Source organism: Rhinopithecus roxellana, chromosome 1 (assembly GCF_007565055.1).
Source record: "Rhinopithecus roxellana isolate Shanxi Qingling chromosome 1, ASM756505v1, whole genome shotgun sequence".
Taxonomy (NCBI): Eukaryota; Metazoa; Chordata; class Mammalia; order Primates; family Cercopithecidae; genus Rhinopithecus; species Rhinopithecus roxellana.
Window position 1 is genome coordinate 125,112,987 of NC_044549.1, and position 24,892 is coordinate 125,137,878.

The 24,892-nt window shown below is 38.2% G+C and overlaps 1 protein-coding gene and 1 non-coding gene across 13 annotated transcripts in view; one reads left to right on the forward strand and one right to left on the reverse strand.

Moving 5' to 3' along the window:
* PPP1R12B (protein phosphatase 1 regulatory subunit 12B) overlaps positions 1-24,892 on the forward strand; it is a 242,300-nt gene that overhangs the window by 179,572 nt on the left and 37,836 nt on the right. Inside the window, exon 1 of one of the 12 annotated variants that reach the window (XM_030930327.1) lies at positions 14,496-14,845. The exons of the other annotated variants lie outside the window; for them this stretch is intronic. Coding sequence (XP_030786187.1) covers positions 14,744-14,845 — 102 coding nt within the window. The 5' untranslated portion in view covers positions 14,496-14,743. Of the gene's footprint in view, positions 1-14,495; positions 14,846-24,892 lie in introns of those variants that run through there. 12 annotated transcript variants of the gene reach the window in all.
* LOC115892177 lies at positions 1,582-1,713 on the reverse strand. Its single transcript, XR_004052062.1, has one exon. It is a non-coding gene; the product is annotated as a small nucleolar RNA SNORA70 (small nucleolar RNA).

The window sequence follows — 24,892 nt, forward strand, 5'->3', positions numbered from 1 at the left end:
GACGGAGTCTTGCTCTGTTGCCCAGGCTGGAGTAGTGCAGTGGCGCAATCTTGGCTCACTGCAGCCTCCGCCTCCCAGGTTCAAGTGATTCTCCTGCCTCAGTCTCCCGAGTAGCTGGAATTACAGGTGCCTGCCACCACACCTGGCTAATTTTTTGTAGTTTTAGGAGAGACAGGCTTTCGCCATGTTGACCAGGCTTATCTCAAACTCCTGCCCTCGGGTAATCCTCCCACCTCGGCCTTCCAGAGTGCTGGGATCACAGGGGTGAGCTACTGCACCGTGCCGGTAAAGGGTGTTTTTTAAGCTACATGTTTGCTCCTGAGAATGATCCCAATGGAGAACAACAGCAACAACAAAAAGATGATGTAGGAGGAAGAATGGAGAGCTGCTGTAATGAGGTCCTTGAGTAGGGTCTAGAGTACAAGTTGAAGGATTTGACTTCAAATAGAAGCTTGTTAGGTTCATCAATGGTAACAAGTGAGAAGATGGTAAATGGTGGTTAAATGTGGTGATAGTCTGTGGAAGTTCTTTTCTGATTGCTTCAATTTTCTTAGTGAAATAGAAAGCAAGACCAGCAGCCAAGAAAGAACATGAGGAAGGAAGTGCTAGGTGTTTGAGTTAAAAGGGAAAGGGGTGAAGTATTTATCTAGGAAAGTAAATGGAGTAGGGAAGTATCTCTGTGTGTATTAGAGTCCACTAAAGGTTCAAAGTAATGAATTTAAATTGAGACCAATGAGCATGGTGGTTTTTTTTTTTCAGCCACATTTAGTTGCACAGGTGCAGGTGTGGAGTAGGCAGAAAATTGGATTTAAACAAGGTTGTAGTTTTGCCAAGCACTATGAAGGGAGAGAGGGGTGAGTGATGATAATAATGATAAATCGTGGAATGTAAGCACGATAAAGAGTAGAGTGAAGGAGCATCAAGTGCATGAGAGACAGTGGAGATTCCATGAGGTTGAATGATAGTTCAGGGTCACCCTAGTAGAAAGAATAAGCTGGAAAGATAGGATGTGGAGATACAGAATTGAGATTATGGAGGGGTTATAGTTTTTTTGTAATGGCAACAAAAAGTTAGCTGGAGAAGAAAAGAACACTTCTGAAAAGTATAAACTTCCTTGTAGATACTGCATGGGTAAGGAGGTAATTATAATGAGAAGTACAAAATATTTAGAGCTAAACAACGAGATTACTTCACATTAGATCTTGTAGAGTAGCTAAAGAGAGAAAGCTATAACCTTAAATACATGTTTAAGGTTAAAAATTTAGAATAAGTGAAAATAAATGAGCTAAGCTTTAAACTCAAGAAGTTGAAAACAGAGTAAGCCCAAATTAAGTAGAAGGAATGAAATAAAGATAAAAGCAGAAATTAATGAACAGAAAACAGAATAGCAGTAGAAATAGTGTTAATACCAGAAGCTGATTCTTTGAAAAGGTATAAAATTCAATAAACCTTTTTATTTTCCAATGTCCACCTTGACTGCAGTGTTCTAGGACTCAAAGGCATCTTATATGCTAGTCTGGGGCCTGGGATGCAAACAAAAACAGATCAGAGGCAGTTATTTTGGCAACAACAGGGAGAGGGAAAAGTCTTCAAGGTCCCTTAAAGCAACACGTACAACAATTGAGCTGCATACATAACCCAGGAATCTACTTTTTCCAGCCACTGTGCACTAAGCCCCATTAGGGAGGGTAAAATGCAGTAAACCTTTGGCAAGCTGAACTAGAGAAAAACTATAGGTGTAAACAAATAGTATTTGGAAGAGAAATAGGGATAAAGTTAAGATAAACGTATTTAAAATATAAGATTATTTTGAGCAACTTTATGACAATAAGCTTGAAAACTTAATTTAAGTGGACACTCTTCTGGGAAAATATAAAATATCAAAATGACTTAGGAAGAAATGGCAAAACAAAGAAGTCCAGTAACCTTTAAAGAAATTTAATCATACTTCACCACCATTTCCCCAACCTCCTGCCAAAGACACCAAGCCTAGAGTAATTTGGGGGATGAATTTCATCAAACTGTCAACGAGTATAATAATACTTGTCTTACATAAACTGCTTCAGAGAATAAAAAGAAGGAAGCCAAAATCTAGATTGTTTTGCCTCCAACTTGTTTAGTAACAACAAAAAGAGGCTAAGAACTGAGGCAAAGAAAAACCAAAATAAAGTCTGAATACTTCCCACAAACAGCATTAGAAAAATACATTTGATAATACCCAGGTGGTACAAGTTTTAAGGACTGGACCTTTGACTTTGTGCTCATCCTTCTGTGTGGATCGGCTTTGCTCTTTGATTCCAGTTATTTTAGTTCCAGTTGTAATGATGGGTTTTGGACACACTCAGTCTGTATTATGACCAACAGCATATATTTCTAAGATAGCTAGGTCACTAATAGTCTGTGGCATGGAAAAATTTTTGTTTTAATATGGTGCTAACTAAGCATACAGAGGTTGACTCTGTAACTTTAACTCCAGCAACACACTGTTATCACCACCCAAACTGACCAGCCTAGTTAGTAACATCATATGTGGTACCATGCAAACTACTTAGAACCATGCCTGGGACACTCAGCTGTTAGCTCTTACATGCCCTTTGTGCTCAAAGAGAACAATTTGTGGTTGTTGTATGACAGTCAACTCAGTCATCATGGAGCTTAGTTGTTTACTGTATTGCATGCTAAGCAGTAGACTCTAGGAATCTAATTAATTTGATTCTCACATTGGTCCTGTTTGCCACAAACATTGCCATGCCTCATGAACCTCACAAGTTGTGTTTCTTAGAACAGTGCATATGTAGTTCTTATACTTTGCAACAGTGTTTGCCTCAGCATAATTGTGTTTATGTGGAATTGCATTGGCATTGAAATGTGAGAATGACAGAGTTGACAGGACTATTAATGTGTGTACCCTGGGAATTATTTCCCTCATCCCCATAGCTGGCTGAAGAAACTTTATTTCTCAGTTATAATATAGGGACTGAAAGGTTTTTTTGTTTTTTTTGTTTGTTTGTTTGTTTTTTGTTTTACATGTATGTACAGACTGTTTTTTACCTACAGTGAGCAAAAATAATCTGGACAAAAAAAAAATGCTCTCCCTGTTTTTTCTTTCAAACGTATATATATATTTGAAATCTTAGGCATGGGGAAAAACTTTTATGTCATCTTCAGAGCTACAGCCATATTTTTTAGCTAGAACCAAATCTTAAATCTCTCCTGACAGAACCCAAATGAAGGGGACAAAGTGATATCCAGTGGAAATGTGAAAGGCATAAAAAGGAAAAGTTCAATATCTGGAGGATTCAGATGACACAAAAGAAAATAAGTTGAGGATAAAGGAAATGAGAGGATAAACCTAGTAGTACAATGACATCTTTCATCTTCAACTATCTTAAAGTATTTTTACCTGAAAACATGAAGATAAAGTGTGTATAGAAGACACATAGACAACTGATAAATAAATAAACATTTACACTGTATATGTCAGAAGTATCTGCAAAGCAAAAATGGTGCATGTCAGTTCATTGTTGACCAGGAAGAGTCTTTTGTATACTCTTCCAGGATCTATGTTATTTAAAAAAAGAAGAAGAAGAAGTTAGATGTTAAGTTTGGGAGTATTTTTAGTAAACCCAGATGAACAGAGCAGCTTTTATTTCTGGATCAACTGCAAATTCACAACTCTGAAGACTAATTGAAATGTTTAAAGTTCTAGATGAATCATACATAGATTGCTTTTCTTAGGGCCTTTTCCTTAAAACTCTTGCAGTTAACTAAAAATGGGAAATAATTATTTTTCTTAACACCTGATGGACCATTCACCCTCATTTATAGGCTTTAAAGAAAACTAACAAAATGTTTTTTAAAATCAAGTTGATGACAATTTAAAAACGTACATAGAATTTCTGAACCTTCTTTAAGTTATAGGTTATATTTTCAAGAAACTGATCGTTATGAAACATGTGAGCTTAAATTTAAGTATGTTGCTACCAGGCAGTAATATGTTTTGCCTGGCATACAGATTATAAGCACAACTTAACTATCATAGATACCTTTGAGAACTAAATGGATTTATTTATTTTAAAAGTTATTCTAAAATTAATTCCATACCTTTCTCCTCCGTACCTTTCTCCTTAAGTTTTTAAAACACCTTTCTTGACATAAAATTTCTGTATGACTACACATATTTAAATTGTAATATCTGATTAATTTGAGGAAACTATCTCCCCAATTCTCCCTAACTCTTAACTGTACTAAATATTTATAGTCTTAACAAAAATTTCAGATAAATCATATGCTTTAAAGCTACTTATTCAGTGTTTAACTGACACTATATAGAACCCTTTTGCTACTTTTAAGCTAATCAAAAATATATAATATACCCTGTTACTGCTTCTAATCAGTTCAAGCATTTTTTTTTTTTTTCTCATCAAGGTGCTGTGAGCATTTGGCAGGGTAATTCTTCACTATGTGGGTCTGTTTCCAGAATAGCAAGCATTCAGCATCCCTGAGCCTGGCATTTGAAACGCCAATAGCACTCTCCAAAATCATTGTGCCAATCAGTGTCCCCACATATTTTCAAAAGCTCTTGTGGTAAGTGTTGCCCCTTCCCCTCCCTGTGACAAACCTCTGCCCCTTATACCTTTACTGATGTTTCTAGCCTATACGGCCTACAAAAAAAGTGTGAAGGGGGAAAAGCTATGTTGTTCACATTAAAAAGAGATAGGTTTTCATTTCTGCTTTTTGTAAGCCATTGCTAAAATTAAATTTAATTGCAAAATATTAAACTCATGAACCAATTCTAGGACAGGTTTGCAGAATGATTTTCTTAAAGGACCTTTATAATCTCTTACTCTTAAATGAGTTTCTGAGACTTAAACATTCATGACACAAGGGCATGATTATTTAAATATATGGGAACAAGATTGGGAACATTTTGTCGGCTAGTAAAGTTATTGTGAGCTCCATGCTGTGCAACTTGTAGATCTTGTCTTGCTTTGCCCCTGTTGCTGCCTTGTACTCCAAAATAGCACCATCTCTTCCCCCTACTCCTAGCAACCCACTAGAGTATGCATAAGCCGTTAGTGGATATATTTTGTTGGTCTGATTTTTAGTTTTTTTTGCTTGTTCACAAAGTGTCAAAGGCCTTTTATTACACTGAAAGAATTGCGTGACTTCTCTGTATTCTGCATTTCCTTACAAGTGGAATGAAGGCTGACTCTTTAAAGTCATTTGAGATGATTACCATCACAAAAGGAGAAGTGATGGTAAGTGATTCATTTTGTGGTAAAGTCCCTAATATGTCTCCCTCACTCAGGAGCATCTGTGCAGGAGTCAACATTAAATGTGAGTTATCATTATTGATCTTTTCCATCACCCCCAAAAGGGGAGGATTTTCACATCACATAAATTAAAACAGGATTGAGATGGAAAAATCAAAAGAGAAGAAGTGACAAAGAACCTCCTATTTCCTTTAGAACTTATTTCCTGCCCCCAAGTAACATTTGTGGCCCTTCTAAGTACCCAGTAATAAAACATCACTATAAAAGCGTAGAATAGTAAATGAAGCTGTTATGAATTCTAGACTATCTTCTGACTTGGCTGTATGCTATTGATGGTCTCCTTTAAAAACAATTTGTTTGTTTAGTATGAGATCAAAAATTATCTATATAAAAATATATGAAAGAATAGGGCTTGATATTAATTTTAACAGTATGGAGATCTTTGTAGTGATACAAATTTTGAGATTTCCTATAATCTCTTTGAAGACACGAATCATGTCTTAACAGAACTTTGTATATCCCTATCCCTAATAGTACCTTGCATAGAATAAGAACTTAATAGTTGTTAGTTGATGGAAGAAAAGTATCAGTTGAAAATAAAAATATTTTCTTTGAATCTTATATTCATAAACGGACTGAAAATGCCCTGTTCCAAAAGGAGGAGCAGAGAACTTAAACTGTACTTCTTAACTGGTAATACTTGACTCATCACCTTCTTACCTAGATCTGAACTAAAATACTGTGTGTTGTACCGACTCAGACGTTTATAAACTAACCTACCAAAAAATTGATTGGAGGAAGAGGCAGAGACATTTTTGAAAGACTAGGTAATGTCCACCTAACTATTGATATCCTTTGGGCCTTGAAGGACCTTGTGGTTTTGTTACCAGAAAAGGAGTTCGACCTGGACCCCAAGAAAGAGTTCTTAGATCTCACGCAAGAAAGAATTCAGGGCAAGTCCCTAGAGTAAAGTGAAAGCAACTTTATTTAGAAAGTGAAGGAATAAAAGAATGACTGCTCCATAGACAGAGCAGCCCCAAGGGCTGCTGGTTTTATGGTTACTTCTTGATTACATGCTAAACAAGGGATGGATTATTCATGAGTTTTCCAGGAAAGAGGTGGTCAATTTCCAGAACTGAGGGTTCCTCCCCTTTTTAGACCATATAGGGTAACTTCTTGATGTTGCCATGACATTTGTAAACTGTCTTGTCACTGGTGGGAGTGTCTCTTAGCATGCTGATGTATTATAATTAGTGTATAATGAGTCATGAGGACAACCAGAGGTCATTCTCGTCACCATCTTAGTTTTGGTGGGTTTTGGCTGGCTTCTTTATCGCAACCTGTTTTATCAGCAAGGTCTTTGTGACCTGTATCTTGTGCCAACCTCCTATCTCATCCTGTGACTGAGAATGCCTTAACCTCTTGGGAATGCAGCCGAGTAAGTGTCAACCTTATTTACCCAGCCCCTATTCAAGATGGAGTGCCTCTGGTTCAAACACCTTTGACAAAAACATACCTATACCTTAGTCTACTATGTGTAATGCATTCCAGCATTTGCTATTCTGTTTATTCACTTTTTATTGATCTGGTTGTGGCCACTAAATTGATTCATAACCTAACAATGAGTCTCATTGTACCTTTAGCCCAAGTGACTACCTGCTTCCGTTAGCAAACCCAATTCCTTGGTGAACATATAATCTTAGAGTCCTCTGTAATGAGAGACTATCTTTCAAAAGTTGTCAGGAATTAAAAAAGAAAGTCACTTCCTTATGCCCCTTTCTCACTGTAGTGAGATGAAAAAACTCTGTTTTTTTTAAACACTATTAAACTTACAGAAATATTTCAAGAATAGATTAAAGAATTGCTGTGGCCGGGCGCGGTGGCTCAAGCCTGTAATCCCAGCACTTTGGGAGGCCGAGACGGGCGGATCACGAGGTCAGGAGATCGAGACCATCCTGGCTAACACGGTGAAACCCCGTCTCTACTAAAAATACAAACCTAGCCGGGCGAGGTGGCGGGCGCCTGTAGTCCCAGCTACTCGGGAGGCTGAGGCAGGAGAATGGTGTAAACCCGGGAGGCGGAGCTTGCAGTGAGCTGAGATCTGGCCACTGCACTCCAGTCCGGGCGACAGAGCGAGACTCCGCCTCAAAAAAAAAAAAAAAAAAAAAAAAAAAAAAAGAATTGCTGTATACCCTTTATGTAGAGATCACATTCACTTTTTTTTTTTTTTTTTTTTTTGAGATGGAGTTTCACTCTTGTTTTCCAGGCTGGAGTGCAATGGCGCGATCTCGGCTCACCACAACCTCTGCCTCCCAGGTTCAAGCGATTCTCCTGCCTCAGCCTCCTGAGTAGCTGGGATTATAGGCATGCGCCACCACGCCTGGCTAATTTTGTATTTTTAGTAGAGATGAGGTTTCTCTATGTTGGTCAGGCTGGTCTCGATCTCCCGACCTCAGGTGATCTGCCCACCTCGGCCTCCCAAAGTGCTGGGATTACAGGCGTGGCACATTCACATTTTTACCAGTTGTCCTAATAAAGTCCATTGGAGCAGAAAGATCCAATCCAGGATCACTATTTATACCCAATTTTTGTGTATCTCTAGTTAGACTTTCCTCGACTTATATGACCTTGTTTGTTTTGTTTTGTTTTGTTTTGTTTTGTTTTGTTTTGTTTTATGTTGCCCAGGCTGAAGTGCAGTAGTGTGATCTTAGTTCACTGCGTCCTCTGCCTCTTGTACTCAGAGGATCCTCCCACCTCAGCATCTTGAGTAGCTGGGACTACAGGTGGGCGCCACCTTGCCTTGCTAATTTTGGGTGTTTTGTTTTGTTTGTTTGTTTGATAGAGACGGGGTTTTGTGACATTGCCCAAGCTAATCTTGAACCCCTGGGCTCAAGAGATTTGCTCACCTTAGCCTCCCAAAGTGCTGAGATTACAGGCATGAACCATCACGCCTGGCCGACCTTGATATTTTTGAAGATAGCAGGCCAGTCATATATGTCCCTCAGTTTAGGTTTATCCAATGTTTCCTCATGATTAGACCCAGTTTATGCATTTTTGGCCACAATGTCATAGAAGTGATACTGTACTCTTCTCATTTCATGCTATCAGTTTGTCATGTTACTAGTGGTCTTGTCTTTGATCGCTGAATTGAGATGACATCTGCCAGGTTTCTCCATGGTAAAGTTAGTTTTTCCCCCTTTGTGATTAGTAAATGTTGTGTGATGTGATACTTTGAGATTATGTAAACTCCAGTTTCTCCTCTACTTTTACCTACTACTTTGAACATCATTAATACTTCTTTCTTGGATTGATTTTACAGTCATGGTTGCAAATGGTAATTTTTCTGACTTTATTACTCCTTCTACATTTATTAGTAGGCATTCTATTGTAAGCAAGAACCTGTTCTCCTCCCATTTATTTATATCAATGTCTACTCATGGGTTCCTAGTCAGTGGGTTATAATTCGTTGCTATCATTATTCATTTTGATGCTCTTATTATCCCAGATTTGGCTTTTTAATCAGGCTTCTGTGTCCTTATGTCATATCATTTAAGTGTTGTTTGAGAACTTTCTCACCTTCTAGCTCAAGATATCAGGCTCATTTTGTTTCCTTGCCCCAGCTCTGGAATTAGCCATTTCTCCAGGGAGCCCTGTTCCTCTTAGTAGAAAGTGGCATTTAGAAACAATAATCTGGGCACTAGGCATGCTAAATGCTGCTGGAGTGTTGCTCTTCCCAGGCCCCTTTCAGTGGACAGAGCTAGGAAAGATGTACGTATGGATGCATTTGCTTACTATACACGTACGTTTAAATCTTTATTTCTTTATCTATCTGTATTGAAAATCATGAGTTCATACCAATACCTTCAATTCCTACATATCAACACAGGGTTCTTTCTAGCTTTCCCTTTTTTTTTTTTTTTTTTTTTTTTTTTTTGTATTTATGCCTGCCTTCTCCAACAATGAGAAACTTAGTTGCCATTTTCAGTATGTTTACTTATTTGCTCAATCCCTTGTGTAAAGCCAATCCTCTAACTAAACCCAAGTAGACCAGGCTGCTGCCTCACCACTGTACCCTCCTCTTGTTACCAGGGCTTTGCCTTCTAAGAAGTAAGGAAAGTTAGGAAAAGGGAAGGAGGAAAATAGGTAGAGATAAGTTTTTTCTTAAAGCATTTGAAAAGGAGATTCTGATATCTTTTTCAGTAACCTTTTACATAATCACAAGGAAAATAAGTGCATAGAATATAAAAACTGATATTTAAGCTCTTTGCTTCAGGTTTTCATTTAGATTCTTACATATATTTTATACATGCATGTGCTTGTTAACCAAGCATTTTTTTGTGATAACGACCATGTATTGAACATGACCACATGCTAGGCACTGTGATGGATGATTGTGTGTGTGTGTATCCTAAACCATATAACAATTCTGGCCGGGCGCGGTGGCTCAAGCCTGTAATCCCAGCACTTTGGGAGGCCAAGACGGGCGGATCACGAGGTCAGGAGATCGATACCATCCTGGCTAACACTGTGAAACCCCGTCTCTACTAAAAAATACAAAAAAACTAGCCAGGCGAGGTGGCGGGCGCCTGTAGTCCCAGCTACTCGGGAGGCTGAGGCAGGAGAATGGCGTGAACCCGGGAGGCGGAGCTTGCAGTGAGCTGAGATCCGGCCACTGCACTCCAGCCCCGGCGACAGAGTGAGACTCCGTCTCAAAAAAAAAAAAAAACAAAAAAAAAACCAATTCTGTAAATAAGCATCCTTATCACTATTTTGGGTGATGAACCAAAGAAGATTCAATGAGGCTGAAGAACTTGATCATACCAGTCAGTTAAGCAGGGGTTAGGATTTCAACCTAGGATATCTGACCTCAAATCCATACCCTTCCCAAACCATGTGTACAGCACCGTGCTATATTGCTAGCATTGGAAATCATCACTGGGTAGCATTTTATCCAACATCACCCTTAAACCATGCCATCTAGGATTTTTCAATTTAAAAAATAAAAAGAGGAAAAAGTAGAAATTACTCAACCGGTTCATTAATTTCTTCCTTTACTAACTTTTGGGAGAATTGAATCAATGAGAGTCAATGATTAGATTCACATCATGAGGCATTTTATTGGCTTATTCACATATTAGATATGTACCATCTTAAAAACAAACATATGCAGTTCTTCTGTTTGATAGTTCTTATATTTTTTTGGAAACTCTGTTGAGCTGACTACCTGGGGCTCTTAATTCAGTTATAATAACACCCTAAAGTTTATAGACTTTTTTCCTCTTTTTTACCTACAAGAAATAAAATAAATGAACTCAACATCCTATCCTGCTTATCTGGAATGAGTTATTTTCTAAACAAGTGGCTGTTTACAAAGCTCATCCTGTAGAAGTCTGTGGTCAAGAATATTTCTATTCAGTTCTTGTTTTCACAGGGGAATTAATGTCTTTTCAGTCAGAAAGGAACAATAAATGCTTGTTGGCTGTGTTGAAAAAAAATTAAATCTACAAAAAGACAAATGAAGAAAAAAAGAGCTTACATTCAGCTTTCTGGAGAATTTATCTATGTTCCTCTGTATATGTGATGTGTTCCTGCAAGTATCTCAAATACCCAGAATTTTACTGAAGGATTTGAATTGGTAAATCTTTTCAGATCTGTTTTTACTTTACTTTAATCAACCAAAGTTTATTCTTCAGGCAGTTGTGTTTTGCTCCCCTTTTATTGGCTGTGTGCCTTTGGCCAAGACACTTAACCTTTCAGAACTTCATTTTCTTCATCTATAAGATAGTAATATAGTCACAAGTCCCTTAACGACAGGGATACATTCTGAGAAATGAGTTGTTAGGCAATTTCATCCCTGAGCAAACATCAAAGAGTGAATTTAACACAAACCTAGATGGTACAGCCTACTACACACCTCGGCTATTTGGTAGAGCCTATTGCTCCTAGGCTACAAACCTGTACAGCATGTTACTATGTTGAATACTGTAGAGCTGGAACATGATAAGTATTTGTGTGTCTAAACAGAGAAAAAGTATTATAAAAATACTGTGTAAAAGATTAAAAATGATATACCTGTATAGGGCACTTACCATGAATGCACCTTACAGGACTAGAAGTTGCTTTGGGTGAGTCAGTGAGCAAGTGGTGAGTGAAGGCCTAGGGCATTACTGTGCACAACTATAGACTATTAACACTGTACACTTAGGTTATACTAAAGTTATAAAAAAGTTTTTTCTTTCTTCAATGATAAATAACCTTAGCTTACTATACTTTTTTAACTTTATACATTTTTAAAATTTGTTAACGTTTTGACCCTTTTGCAGTAATACTTAGCTTAAAACACAAACACATTATACAGGTGTACAAAAATATTTCTTTATATTCTTAATCTATAAGCTTTTATCTGTTTTTTTCTTTTTAACTTTAAAACTTTCTTGTTAAAAACTAAGACACACACATGTTAACTTAGGCCTACGCAGGGTTAGAATCATCAGTATCACTGTCTTTCACTTCCATATCTTATCCCATTGGAAAGTCTTCAGGCGTGGAGCTGTCACTTCCTATCATAACAATGCCTTCTTCAGAATATCTCCTGAAGAACCTGCCTAAGGCAGTTTTACAGTTAACTTTTATATATATAAGTAGAAGGAGAAGTACACTCCAAAATAATGATTAAAAATATAGTATAGTAAATACTGGGTGATAAGAATTTTTCAGTTCCATTATAGTCTTATGCAGCCACCATTGTATATGTGGTTTGTTGACTGAAACATCAGTTATGTGGGGCATGACTGTATAGTGGTATACTTTTCAGTGTGGTTGAGAGGATCAGGTGAGATAATGTATGTTAAAACACTTCATAAAATATAAAAGAGTTTGTTATTGTTACTACTTTCTAGAAGTGGACGTAAGATAGAAGTAAAAAAAAGACAGAGAGGCCAGTTTGGAGTAAAAGAGGTTTACATCCCTCTCTAATTGCCAGTGAGTGTGAAATCACTGTATGAACCTTACAGAAACAGGTCAGGAAACTGTGTCTGATCAAGTTGTTCTTGCCATGTCTTTAAGGAATGATGTAAACCGGTGAGTTTCATTCAACATAACAAAAAAGTGTCACTAACCTTTCCCTAGCCAGTCATGCTATCTCAAGCATGGGAATGTTAGTATTTAGGTTTACAACAGTATTTCTTTAAGTGAAAAGATCTAATGGAGACTCACCTTATCTGATGAGATTAGCCATATAAGCTATATCCTTAATATACATCATATAAGATCTGAATTCCCAAGATAATTGGCCCTTTTTTTTTTTTTTTTTTTTTTTTTTTTTTTTTGAGACAGAGTTTTGTTCTTGTTGCCCAGGCTGGAGTGCAATGGCACGATCTCGGCTCACTGCAACCTCTGCCTCAATGTTTCAAGCAATTCTCCTGCCTCAGCCTCCCGAGTAGCTGGGACTACAGGTGCCCCCCATGACACCTGGCTAATTTTTTGTATTTTTAGTAGAGATAGGGTTTCACCATGCTGGTCAGGCTGGTCTCGAAATCCTGACCTCATGTGATCCACCCACCTCAGCCTCCCAAAATGCTGGGATTATAGGCGTGAGCCACTGCGCCTGGCAACAGTTGGCCTTTGAGACATAATGTATTCTGGTTTATGATAGAATTGATCAGTCTCCTTAAGGAAGACTGAATAATTTCCAGGACCCCTAATAAAGGGGTTCTGATTCATTCCCAATCTAAAAGAATGAGTTTGTAAAACTCTTTTCAACCTATATTCCTCAGACCAACTTCCAAGTAGCTGATCACTTACCTTGATTTAATTTCACAAAATTGATCATAGGAATAAAGAAGTTGTCAAAGCAATTAGAGGGAAAAGAATAGCATGTTGAGAAAGTTTGAAGTAAAAAGTATAAATTTCATGTGAAAGAAGGGAAAGCAGAATAGAGTTTCCAAGAGTCCAGAGAAAAGAGAGTTGTTACTTTGGGGATAAACCTGTTGGCTTAGAAAGCATTTGGCCTAGAAATTTTGGTTAGTGTAGTGGTAACAACAGAGTGCAAAAGATTAAATTTTAGATGTTTCTTCCAGGTCAAATCCAAAAATCCTTCAACACTATGCAAATAAATTCCTCTCTTTTTAATTTCATTTTCCTGTACTTCTGAGTCCTGTAGTCTTGCAATTGCACTACTGTCTGTTTTCTCTCTTCATTTCTGACCCTTCTTTCTTTTCCCTCACCTTTATACCCCTTTCCATTGTCATTTTCCCTGATTGTGGCATCTTAGGAAACTCTGGTAAGCTTTATACTTATAGATCCAGCCAGTAAGTTCTGTAATGGACAGAGAACTTTCTTTGCAGTGAGCCAGAGCTTCAGTTTGCTTCCTCATGGTGCAACAGGAATGGCATCTCATTAAAATGGAACATTAAAGGCCTGGAGGTGCTTTGACTAATTTTTCTGTCTGAGCGTTGTTACTTAAGAGATCTAGAGGTTGAAAAATCCCCCTTCTCATAGTATTCAGAGCAATCAGTCTTAGAGACTTCTGCATTCTCTGAGGCAGGGCACACTGGAAGGCTGGTGAGGTTTGCCCCTCAGCATGCCCCCAAAGAGCCTCCCTTTATTCCTAGAAGCTAGCAGGCTTTCTTTTCCTCCTACAAGTGGCAACCCGAATTCTGAGTTGAAAGTGAATCTTTGCCCTTGGCTCCTCTCCAGCATTCCTCACTGAGCGAATAGGGATTTGGAATGTCAGAAAATAGAAGAGGGGAGGGGAAAAGATGTGTGTATGACTGTGAGTGTTTATATGTAAAAGCAGCTTCGTCTGGGAGGACTTAGGGAAATTTGACTTCCTCAGACTGCTTCCTTCTTATAAACTCTTGGTTCCTTATTTATCATTTTTTTTTTTTGTTTTTTAAGTTGTTTGACCTGATTTTATCATAGTAGTTCCAAATGCCTTACAGTCCAGTGGAGTCAAGCTAAGGAAAGACAGCATGATTTTCCACAGGATTTGTATTTCTTCCCTCTGGATAAAGTGATAGTAGTTGTTCCCAGACTTGCTGCCGGCAGGATCCAAGGTCGTCTTTCCTCTGGGATTTAATCTGGTGTCATCAGGAACCTAGACTCAGGTTTTATTGGAGAGCAAGCCTCAATAAGAAGTGTCCTTTGAGGAGAATCAAGGACTCAATCTAGACATAAAAGGTGTTGCTCAGCACAATACCCTCTACGGTAAGCTACCAGTCCTGAGAACCTGTGGTCAAAACTGAATTGAAAATATTGATGGAACTCAGACTCTGTGTAACTGGGGACTGGTTCAGAGCTCAAGACTATAATTTACAGGGCTGCTTTTATCCTTTATTTAGTTCTATCCAAAGTCCTTTTGCATCAACTCAAAAGGAGAGATTCTGTGAGGGTAACCTACAGGGGAAATTTCCCAGCTTTGTGTGAAGAATCCAGTGGTTGAGTGTCTATCTGCATCCTGAGGAACCATGTCCTCTTTATATACCCGAAGTAAAGACTTCACTCGGAATAGGAAATCTCAGTCTGATTCTCCCCCAGCATCTCCCTCCCCGACTGCCAAGACGCTCCGAGTAAGCAGCATTTTTTATTTACATATATTCATAGATGGGTCAAAGGTAGAGGGTGTGTGTGTGTGTGTGTGTGTGTATATATATATAAAACTTGGGGCGTTAGGTCTAGAGCAAAGGGATTTCAGAGCATATGGGAATCGGTACAGGAAAAAAGAAAAATTCCAAGTAAAGACCCTGTAAGCTTCTCTGCAAGAGGTTATGGTTCGTAATACTTAATACAGTCTTAAGTAAAAGCAGACTTAAATATGTCAGGCTACAGTTTCTGCCTTTTAGCTTTTAACTATCAGTTGTAAACTGCTTAACAGTAAGATTTTACAGTCCTTATTACTTTATCTTATGAGGCTTTTCTTAATTTCTACGGCTATTTTAGTCACTGCCTTTCTTGTGTTTTATGGATCGATACTATGTTTCAAGAGAAAAACCTCCGAAATGGCCACAAAACTATATACATTAAACTTCAGTTGTGAAAGTTCCGTGTGTATATTTGTGTATGTATGTATATATGTGAGGTAGAGTATGCCTTTGCCTATTTTGTATGTCTGTCTGTGAGAAAGAGCAAAATGAGCAAGGAGTTATAGCCACTTGGAACTTTACTCCTTAATCACCAAGTGCCTTCAGGAAATTTCTTGCTTAAAAGCCCGAGAACTAACTGTTGGCCATTGACAACCACTTCTATGGAGGTGTTTGTGATGTTCTAGGTAGAGCCATTTGAGACTTTTCTCCATTTTCTCTAATGAATGTCTCAATGAAGTGATTTACATATGGGCATTTGCATCTAATTTAGTGTCTTCCCCTGTGGGAAGCTGACAAAAGCAAGAACTGCTACCAATAGCAAGTGATGAGAAGTTCTGATGGGCATATTAGGTAGCAGGCAATATAACAGTTACTTTTTCAGGAACTAGATTGTGCTTTGCTGTATATACAGAGTAAGAAGAAGGATGGCCATAGCTTCCTTACTTAGGGAGCTACAGGGAGAAAATTTGCAAGAGGCCTGGATAGACTAGTGTGGGGTTTTTTGTTTGTTTGTTTGTTTTGTTTTTCAATTATTTTGTATCTATTTTCAATGTCTTTCTTACCAGTATAAATTACCATGTAGTAGAATTTATAATTCTGTTGGTCTAAGACCTCAGCTAAGGATGAGGATACCAAAGAATATTGTTACGAAGTTATTTTATTCACAAGTTTTTGTGAGAGCACCAAGAGGGGCTCCAATATATATGTTACTGTCATCGAGTTCCAGGAGTGTCTCTTCAACATGTAGACTGGTACCTTTTTTCCCCAAGGAGCCACAGAATGCTTTCACCCCACTAGCTATTGGGTATTCTTTGTTGGCTACCAATCGAGGTCCACAAAACTGGACACCTTACTTCAGTTAGTGTTTATCTTTGTCCCCTTCCCTCATATACTCAGTAGTACCTTTAGTTGTAAAGAGCCCCTTATTAATGTCTCTTCACCACTATAACCATAGCTCCCAGAGCAATGTGGTGAGCAACCAACAATTACCTGTTTGGTGACCTTCCCCCATTTTCCCTTTCTGTTTTTCCTTTGCTTTCTTAGAGTTAGGTACTGCTTTCGTCTTGTCTCACTTCTAACAGCTGCTATCCAGCCTCCCTACCCTTGTTTCACAACCCCTCATCGGTGCCTTTTAGACAGAGGTCACAGTGGGAGAAAATCTGAATTATAGGAAACTAAAACATAGATGGCTTAATAAGAGACTGCTTCCCGGCCGGGCGCGGTGGCTCAAGCCTGTAATCCCAGCACTTTGGGAGGCCGAGACGGGCGGATCACGAGGTCAGGAGATCGAGACCATCCTGGCTAATACGGTGAAACCCCGTCTCTACTAAAAAAAATACAAAAAACTAGCCGGGCGTGGTGGCGGGCGCCTGTAGTCCCAGCTACTCGGGAGGCTGAGGCAGGAGAATGGCGTGAACCCGGGAGGCGGAGCTTGCAGTGAGCTGAGAGCTGGCCACTGCACTCCAGCCTGGGCGGCAGAGCAAGACTCCGTCTCAACAAAAAAAAAAAAAAAAAAAAAAAAGAGACTGCTTCCCAATTTTAGTGGTCACTGGATGTGGATTCCTACAATAGCATCAACTTACTCTAACCAACTTTCAGTGTCCAAATGACTTGAGACTATGTTAAAGAGAATGTTGATTTTCATATACCACTCATGTTCCATTACGTTGCTTATGTCTTTAACGTCAGAGTGAAAGATATGCAAGACTCATTTGGTGGCTGCTGACACTAAGGACTGGTTATAAAATGAAGAGTTCATCTCTTAAGATCTTCCTAGCGTAGTTCATTTTCTCTCATGTCCAACTAATTAGGGTACTCTTTAAAAAGTGGTTTTGATTGTTCTTTAACAACTAGTTTTGTGATGGTGTTCTTGTGCTCATATGCCTTTTGATACCTGGTTGTAACTGGCTGATCCTCAGCCACCCTGAAAGGTGGGTATTGCTATCCCTATTTAACATATGAGGAAACTGAGATACACAGAAGAGAAGTGGCTTGCCCAGCATTGCTCAACTAGTAAGCAGCAGAGCCTTGATTAAGCACCACGCTCTGTGACTCTAAAACCCCGTATTCCCAGCAACATTGGAGTACATCTCAAATATATTTGAAGGTCAAGTTTAAGAACATGCTAGGGCAAATATGACAGTTAAAAGCTTACGTAGCTGTGGGAGTCCAAAATTTATCCTTGATGGAGACACAGGAAACCGAAATTGCAGGAAGGAGGAAAGCTGTATTTATAGGCCAAGGGAGGGAATTGACAGGCCATAACTGAATCTCCTGTGCCTGGTTCTCAAATCCCAGTCATACTCTCTGGGACCATGGAGCCCTTAGAGCCTGAGACCTTGTGGGCTTCAGGGTCTTCATATTTCTCTTTAAAGTGGAAATGCTTGAGTCTTTACAGTAAAGATACTGGGGAGTTTCTGTGTGCATTTCAGAGTTAAAATCAGGACAGCTCTCTTAACTGTCCTCTTTCAAACTTCTTTGATTTGTTTGTATACATACATACAGTTTCTTCTAGAGATGGCACAGAGTTACAGAGGGACAGCCCCTGATCCAACATTCTTCAAAACAGAGGATTGAAATTTCAGCCAGCATTTAAAAGTTTGATTCTTTTTTGAGTGTTGTTAACAGGGCTAAATAGTAAATGCCCCCATATAAGGAAAATATCCTTAGAGACAATTTTAAAATAATAGCTATTCACATGGAGAGAATATTTTGGACACCATACCCTTCGTCAAATGTTCAAGAAGTAGTAAAGGCAAACTATAAACTGTAAGTCAAACAAGTTATTATTTTTAACTTGAGAAAACAAAAGGCAGGATGATTTTTCAGTAACTAGAAAACAAACTTTTATCATATACCTTTACTTTTAAACTCATAACAGCAGCTGATACTTTTCATAGTTCAGTGTTTCTATACTCAGTAAACCTATGACTCTTTTAAATGATATAAAAATCTAATGCTTGCCTTGAGATTATGTGTAGGGAGTATACCAATATACTCCCTAATGAAAAATCACTCATATGTGGAAGGTAGTGCATGTTCTCACCAACCAAGAAGATTTTTGTTTACCTTCTCTAGTTTGTATTTTGAAAATAATAAATATTTTTAATTCTCTGAACTCAAAATTATGCTATTAAACATGGTTTTTAAAAATATACATCCCGGCTGGGCGCAGTGGCTCACACCTGTAATCCCAGCACTTTGGAAGGCTGAAGCCTTATGGACCACGAGGTCAGGAGTTCGAGACAAGCCTGGCCAACATAGTGAAACCCCATCTCTACTAAAAACACAAAAACTTAGCTGGGCATGGTGGCGGGCACCTGTTATCCCTTATCCCAGCTTCTCGGAAGGCTGAGGCAGGAGAATCGCTTGAACCCAGAAGGCAGGGCTTGCAGTGAGCCAAGACTGCACCATTGCATTCCAGCCTGGGCAACAAGAGCAAAACTCCATCAATAAATAAACAAACAAACAAACAAACGCATCCCTCTTCCTCACTAGAGAAAATTTCATCCATCCTTTTGGCATGCCCTCACTTGCTCCTACCAACACTACAAATGACTATTATAAGTGGTATGCTCCTAATATTGCTGTTTTGGTCTCTGTTGATCCTAAGTAATGAAATAATTTTTTTTACTGCTACTTTTGGCTTTCATGTGAAGTTTCCATTAGTTCAGCATCTTTTTTGTGTCTAAAAGTTGAGGAGTTCCCTTAGTAACAGCTCTGATCATCTCTGATTTGTTAGGAAAAGCGGAAAAACTTCCAGATTCACTTGCATTTCTAACGGGAACCGTACCAGGTAGATATTGATGAGAATTTGAAAGCTCGGTCTCTTTTCTCATACCATGAAACAACCCTAATATAAGATGCTGGGTTCATACAATTAGTAGTAAAACTTTCTTTTGACAGTAATTTTACAACATTAAAAAAATTATTTTTCTTAGTCTTTGTAGTTAAAGAAAAAATTCTGAACTACAAGTACAGTAGACACTTCTAGCTCTTGATTTTTAATCACTGTGTATATTATTGGGTCTAACATTTATAAATTCTATAAATTAGGAACTACTCAATTTAGATGATTTAGCATTTTTAAATCATCCTAAAAGTAAGAGCCAAGTAATCTTTGGTCAATATTCTCAAATTTTTATTATTTGCTAATTTAAAATTTTTTTGATACAGGGTGTATTTAAAGGAAACAAATACTAGAGGATGTCCAAATTGTATTGCTTATCTGATATTTATTATATTGAATAAATCTTGAAGTAAGTAGGTCATCAGATGAACCCTGGGAATCTTTTAATTAGGCGCATTTTCGTTGTGTTGGTATTTGTTATAATAGGATTTAACCTGCATTTATAAAGCAAGATCAGTAGCATGTTCCCATTTAGTCTGGATTGCTATTCCTTCAGTTCTAACATCTCCATTTTTAAAAATGGCAAAGAAAAACCAAAAACAACAAAGATTTTACATAATATTTTTCAGTCAACCACTAATGTACATAAAGGGAACATTTAATCCATTAGCTTTGTTTTATAACCAGTCCTACAAACTAATTAGGTACATTTGATAAATAATTGAATGATAAAGTATTGTTGCCTTCTTGAGAGCTTGTCTACATAGCAACTTTGGTTAGCAGACCAGAGGCATTCTGCCTCTTTGCCTTCCAGACTGTCAGTGTTGATAATTATTTTTTGCATGTGCTTTGTGCCCTCCTCTGACAAGTACTAAACATTTATTTAGCATATTATTGTATCCTGTATACATCCAACACTACATCTGATGCACTACCAATCTGGAATCCTTTTTTACTCCACTTTATAATCCATTGTCATGGAATGGGAAACACTTGGTTGAACAATGCTAATTAGGAGTACAATCTGTTAACCATTTTTTTCTGCCTATTTAAAACCGTGAGTGTATTCTTTTTGGGGGTTTTTTATTTCACTCAAGGAAAATCAATAGCAGTAATTGTTCAGCCCAAGGAATCTTCCTAGAACAGTAAAACCTGTGGGAATAAAAGTAGCTTTCTCATTTGGACCCATTACACGAATTCTAAGTAGAGAGTGGCCTAGTTCACTCATATCCTACGTAGAGCTGGAGGAGATGGCATCTGAAGTCTTGGTTTGTTGACCAGAGAGACTGGGAGCTTCGAAGGCATCAGCTCCCTTTCCTGCAAGCGGTGTCCTGGCCTTCTACTCTAATTTTTAGTTCCATGGTAAATGTGCGTCAAAGCCATCTGCCCTATTGTGAATCCTCCCACATTTTATGAGCATCTGCTTTGTAGTAGGCTTTATGTTGGACACCGGAATTCATAAATGAAAGACACAGTTCCTGCCCTCAAAGGATTGGCAGTCTAATTGGGGAGATTAAGAAAATCAAGAATTAGAACACCAGGGAGGTGAATTTTCTAATAAAGACATAGGTTCAGGGTGTTTTAGATCAGCCATGTGGTTAATACATTAGCCTGATGTTTGGAGAACAATAGAAGCTAGACGGACAAAGAAGAAGGAAACAGTACATTACAAAGGTAGAAAAAGAATATGAGAACATAATGGCATTATTCTGAAAGCTGCATATCGGTGTGGCTAGAATGAAAGATATATTTAGAAATGTAATAAGAAATGAGGCAGGAGGCTTAGCAAACCCAGGTCATGTGAGGCTTAGTATGTAATTTTGAGGATTTGGGGAGTTATCCTGTGGATAAAGAATAAAGGAATGAAGATTTGAAGTAAAGTTGCTGTGCTCGGAATTGCATATTAGAGAATAACTTTGGCAGCTGTGGAAGCTGAATTGGGAGGGAGGGTCAGGATGTGATCAGGTCATTGACCCTTGATTGCAGTATTTCGGGTGAGAAATGTTAAGGGCCTGGGCAGAGATTTTTGTCTGGGAAGTACAGAGAAGCGTTCAGTTGTTTAGAAGGTAGAATTGACAAGACACGGACTGATAGAATGGGGATAAGGATGAACCTGAGAGAGGGCAGAGTCAGGAGTGACTACCAGGTCTCTGGTTTAGGTGACTGGTTAGAAAATGGTATGATAAGGGTCAGGTGCAGGGGCTCATACCTGTAATTCCAGCATTTTGGGAGGCAGAGATGGGAGGATTGCTTAAGCCCAAGAGTTTGAGACCAACCTGGGCAATGGAGTAAGACTTGTCTCTTCAAAAAATTGTAAAACTAGCCAGGTATTGTGGCATGTGCCTATACTCTTAGCTACTTGGGAGGCTGAAGTGGGAGGATAGCTTGAGCTCAGGAGGTCGAGGTTTCAGTGAGCCATGATTGCACTACTGTACTCCAACCTGGGCAACAGAATGAGACCCTGTCTCAAAAAGAAAAAAAAAAATAGTGTGACAAAATTGAGTTGGCAAACACAGGAGGCTAAATGCTGTTGAGTGGGGAAATGGTTTCACTTTTTGGTATGTTGAATTAGAGGTACTTTGGGACATTCAGATAGTGATTTCCAGAAAGTAGTTGGTCTGACACTTAGAAAATTATGGGCTAAAAATACTGATATTTATGATTGAAGCCATAAGAGTGGTGAGCTTGTCTAAGGAGTAGATGTAACATAAGGAAGGGCTGAGAGTAAACCTTGAGAGGAGTAACCACAAGCAGATAAGAGATACGTTTCTTTTTCTAATGGTTCTTTCCTATTCCATCACCCCTGGAATCACATGCAGGAAAACAGCAGGTCTTCTTTCTGGTTTCTTTGTTCAGAGGTATTGTGGTCAAACTTATGTTACAGTGATAAGTTTCAGTTCTCAAAGGATTCAGAAATTTAGATTAGTTAAGGGTCAATTGGTTATGAGTTTTGTGTTGGGTTCTAGTTTTGTTTTCAGTACCTAACCAGCTGTGTGACAAGGGATTATTTTTAAAGTTTGGAAAAGTTCCTGTTCAGCATTGGTTTTTAATTTCTTTTCTTAATCTGATAATATTTGGGTGGGCTGGCAATTCATTACAGTAAGAAGACCAAAGGGAAACAATCAGAGTTAGCTTTCATCAGCTTTTTATTTCTTTTAAGCCTCTTTTTTTTATTCTATTCTCAACCTGGTTATCATGTAGTGGGTGATGGTTATCCACAACTGGGATGTTAGTTCTCATAACAGTTCCAAAATCCAACAGCCTTCTTTGGTTACACAGCATGGAAAGAGTTCTACCAGTGACATGATTAGATAAAGATACTGAAAGTGTGTCTGGACTTTAACCTCTTCATAGTTCATTATGAAAGCAGCGTTTTCGGAGTTGTACATAAAATTGCAAGTGGCTATTTTAAAAGTTGTTTGTATGAAAAGTTAAATATTCTAGATTTAAATAAAATTGTAAAATATGTGAGACTGTATTACAGCATTTCAAAAAATGTTTTGCATTGATTTCCAAAATCAACTTTAAATGGTTGGTTGTCTGAAAGGACATATATCCATCCAGACAGTAAAATAATGACCTTAAATGTGTGTAGATTAGAAAGGGAAGTAGGAATTAGCCTGGATAATCAAAATCTACAAATAATCAAAATCCTTTACTTGAGTGCTGAGGAATTTATTTGAGCTTATTCCTCTTGCAGCCAACAAGCATTGGGAGAACCAAAAGACCAAAGAGGGACAAGAGAGAGAATAGGAAAAGTAGGGAGAACTGTAGTAGTATCAGTAGCTAACATTTATTGAATATTTACTTTTCATCAGCGCTGTACCAAGCGCGTACATGTATTGTCTTATTTAATACATTCGACAACCATAAACACCAAGTACCATTTTCTCATTTTAATGACAAGGACACTGAACAGAGAAGTTAAGTAATCATGTAAGATCACATAACTTAGTAAATGTTGGAGCCAGCAGTCTGGATCAAGAGCCTCAGCCTTAACCAGTAAGGGGTATAGCTGTTCCAGTGAAACTACTGTCTCTTCTTTAAATAGCTCCTAGATTGTTACCAGTATCCCTGACTTTTGAATCTGACTTGGAAAGAGAGATGGTGACAACAAAAGCTATCTTAAGGAAAAATGTAACAGAATAACAGGAACAGACAAACCTAGATTAGTAAAAAGTCAGAATTTTTTCTTTTTCTTTTTCTTTTTTTTTTTTCTTTTTGGAGACAGGGTCTCGCTCTGTCACCCAGGCTGGAGTACAGTAGCACCATCATGGCTCACTGCAGCCTCAAACTCCTGTTCCTTCCATTATCTCCTTGCTGAAAATATCTAGTCATTATCAGTCTCTCCCTTTCCTAACTATCCCTTTTTATTTACTGCATGTACTAGATGGTCTAACATTTGATTGCATTTAATCAATTACTTTCTTGAATTACACTCTTACTTGTTTTATGAGTGTGCGTATTTTATCTCCCCAAAGAAGAGCTCTTTGAGATCAAAGAGCCATGTCTTAGATTCTGTCATTGTCAATTTTACTTCTCTAAGTACTACTCATAAGGCTGGTCACATACAGGTGCTTAATGTAAATGCAGGGAATAAATGCTGCTGCCTGAGATTTGATCTCTCCGCTCCTATCCCATTTAGCCATCTGGAAAGGACTAAGAGGCCACACACTTGTGAATCTTATTTCTAACGTGAAGGCTAACCATAGATCTTCCCAAGTCAATTCAGATTCCTGTTTATTGCAATTTGCTGGTATATCTGTCGCTCCAAAATATGTGAGTTAATATTTTGGTTTTTGTGGGAATCAAAAGAGAAAAAGCCTGTGGAAGCTACTCAGAAATAAAAAATTCTACCCTATGTTACTTAGGTCCCAAGTATTAATATTTATTTCCTCATGAAATGTGAGGTCTGGAGAGCCTCACTAATTCCTTTGTAAAAGTTTTGATTCACAGCCTGGTAAATAAAATTAAAGTGACTGCTACCCAAACAGGCTGCTGGACTGTGACATTTACCATATGAAAAAATCCATCTCTTCCCAGGCTTCATGAAAAGCTTACTTCCTAAAGAGGTATAATGGTGGTCAGTAACATCATCTATTGAAGAGCCTTGACAGACTAGTGGGGAGAGACCTGGAATCTCAATTAGAGAAATGGAGTGAAACTCAAACAGTGGGATTTAAGGCCTAAATAAGGACTTTTAAAATGTACGATACACTCTATGCTGTCTTCTAACAATATTTTGAGGGACTGATCAGGCTTCTTTTCTCAGGTGTTCACTGAGGCTATTTTTTTAAAAACCATCTTAATGTATTTCATAGTTTCAGATGGCCATACACATCTGTGTGAACCTAAAACTCTAAGCTATGGGGAAAGTAAATATAGATATTAAATGTAAGAAATGTGACCCATGTGCTAGAGCCACACAAGTTTTAGAGCTCCTCATTCCCCTGTTGGTCATTTTCATCCCATATAGTACACAGCATGTGAAAGGCTAGATGGAAAATATGCCTGAGCCTGCAAATGCGTGTATGAATCACAAGAGTTTATAAATTATAACTATAAAATGGCTTGCCTTAGATATTTTATGGAGGCTTTAGTATATCCATATATTTCCTTCTAAAATGAGTGCATTTTATGAGTTCCCAAAAGATCCAGAAATTCTTCAGAAGCTGGGAATATTC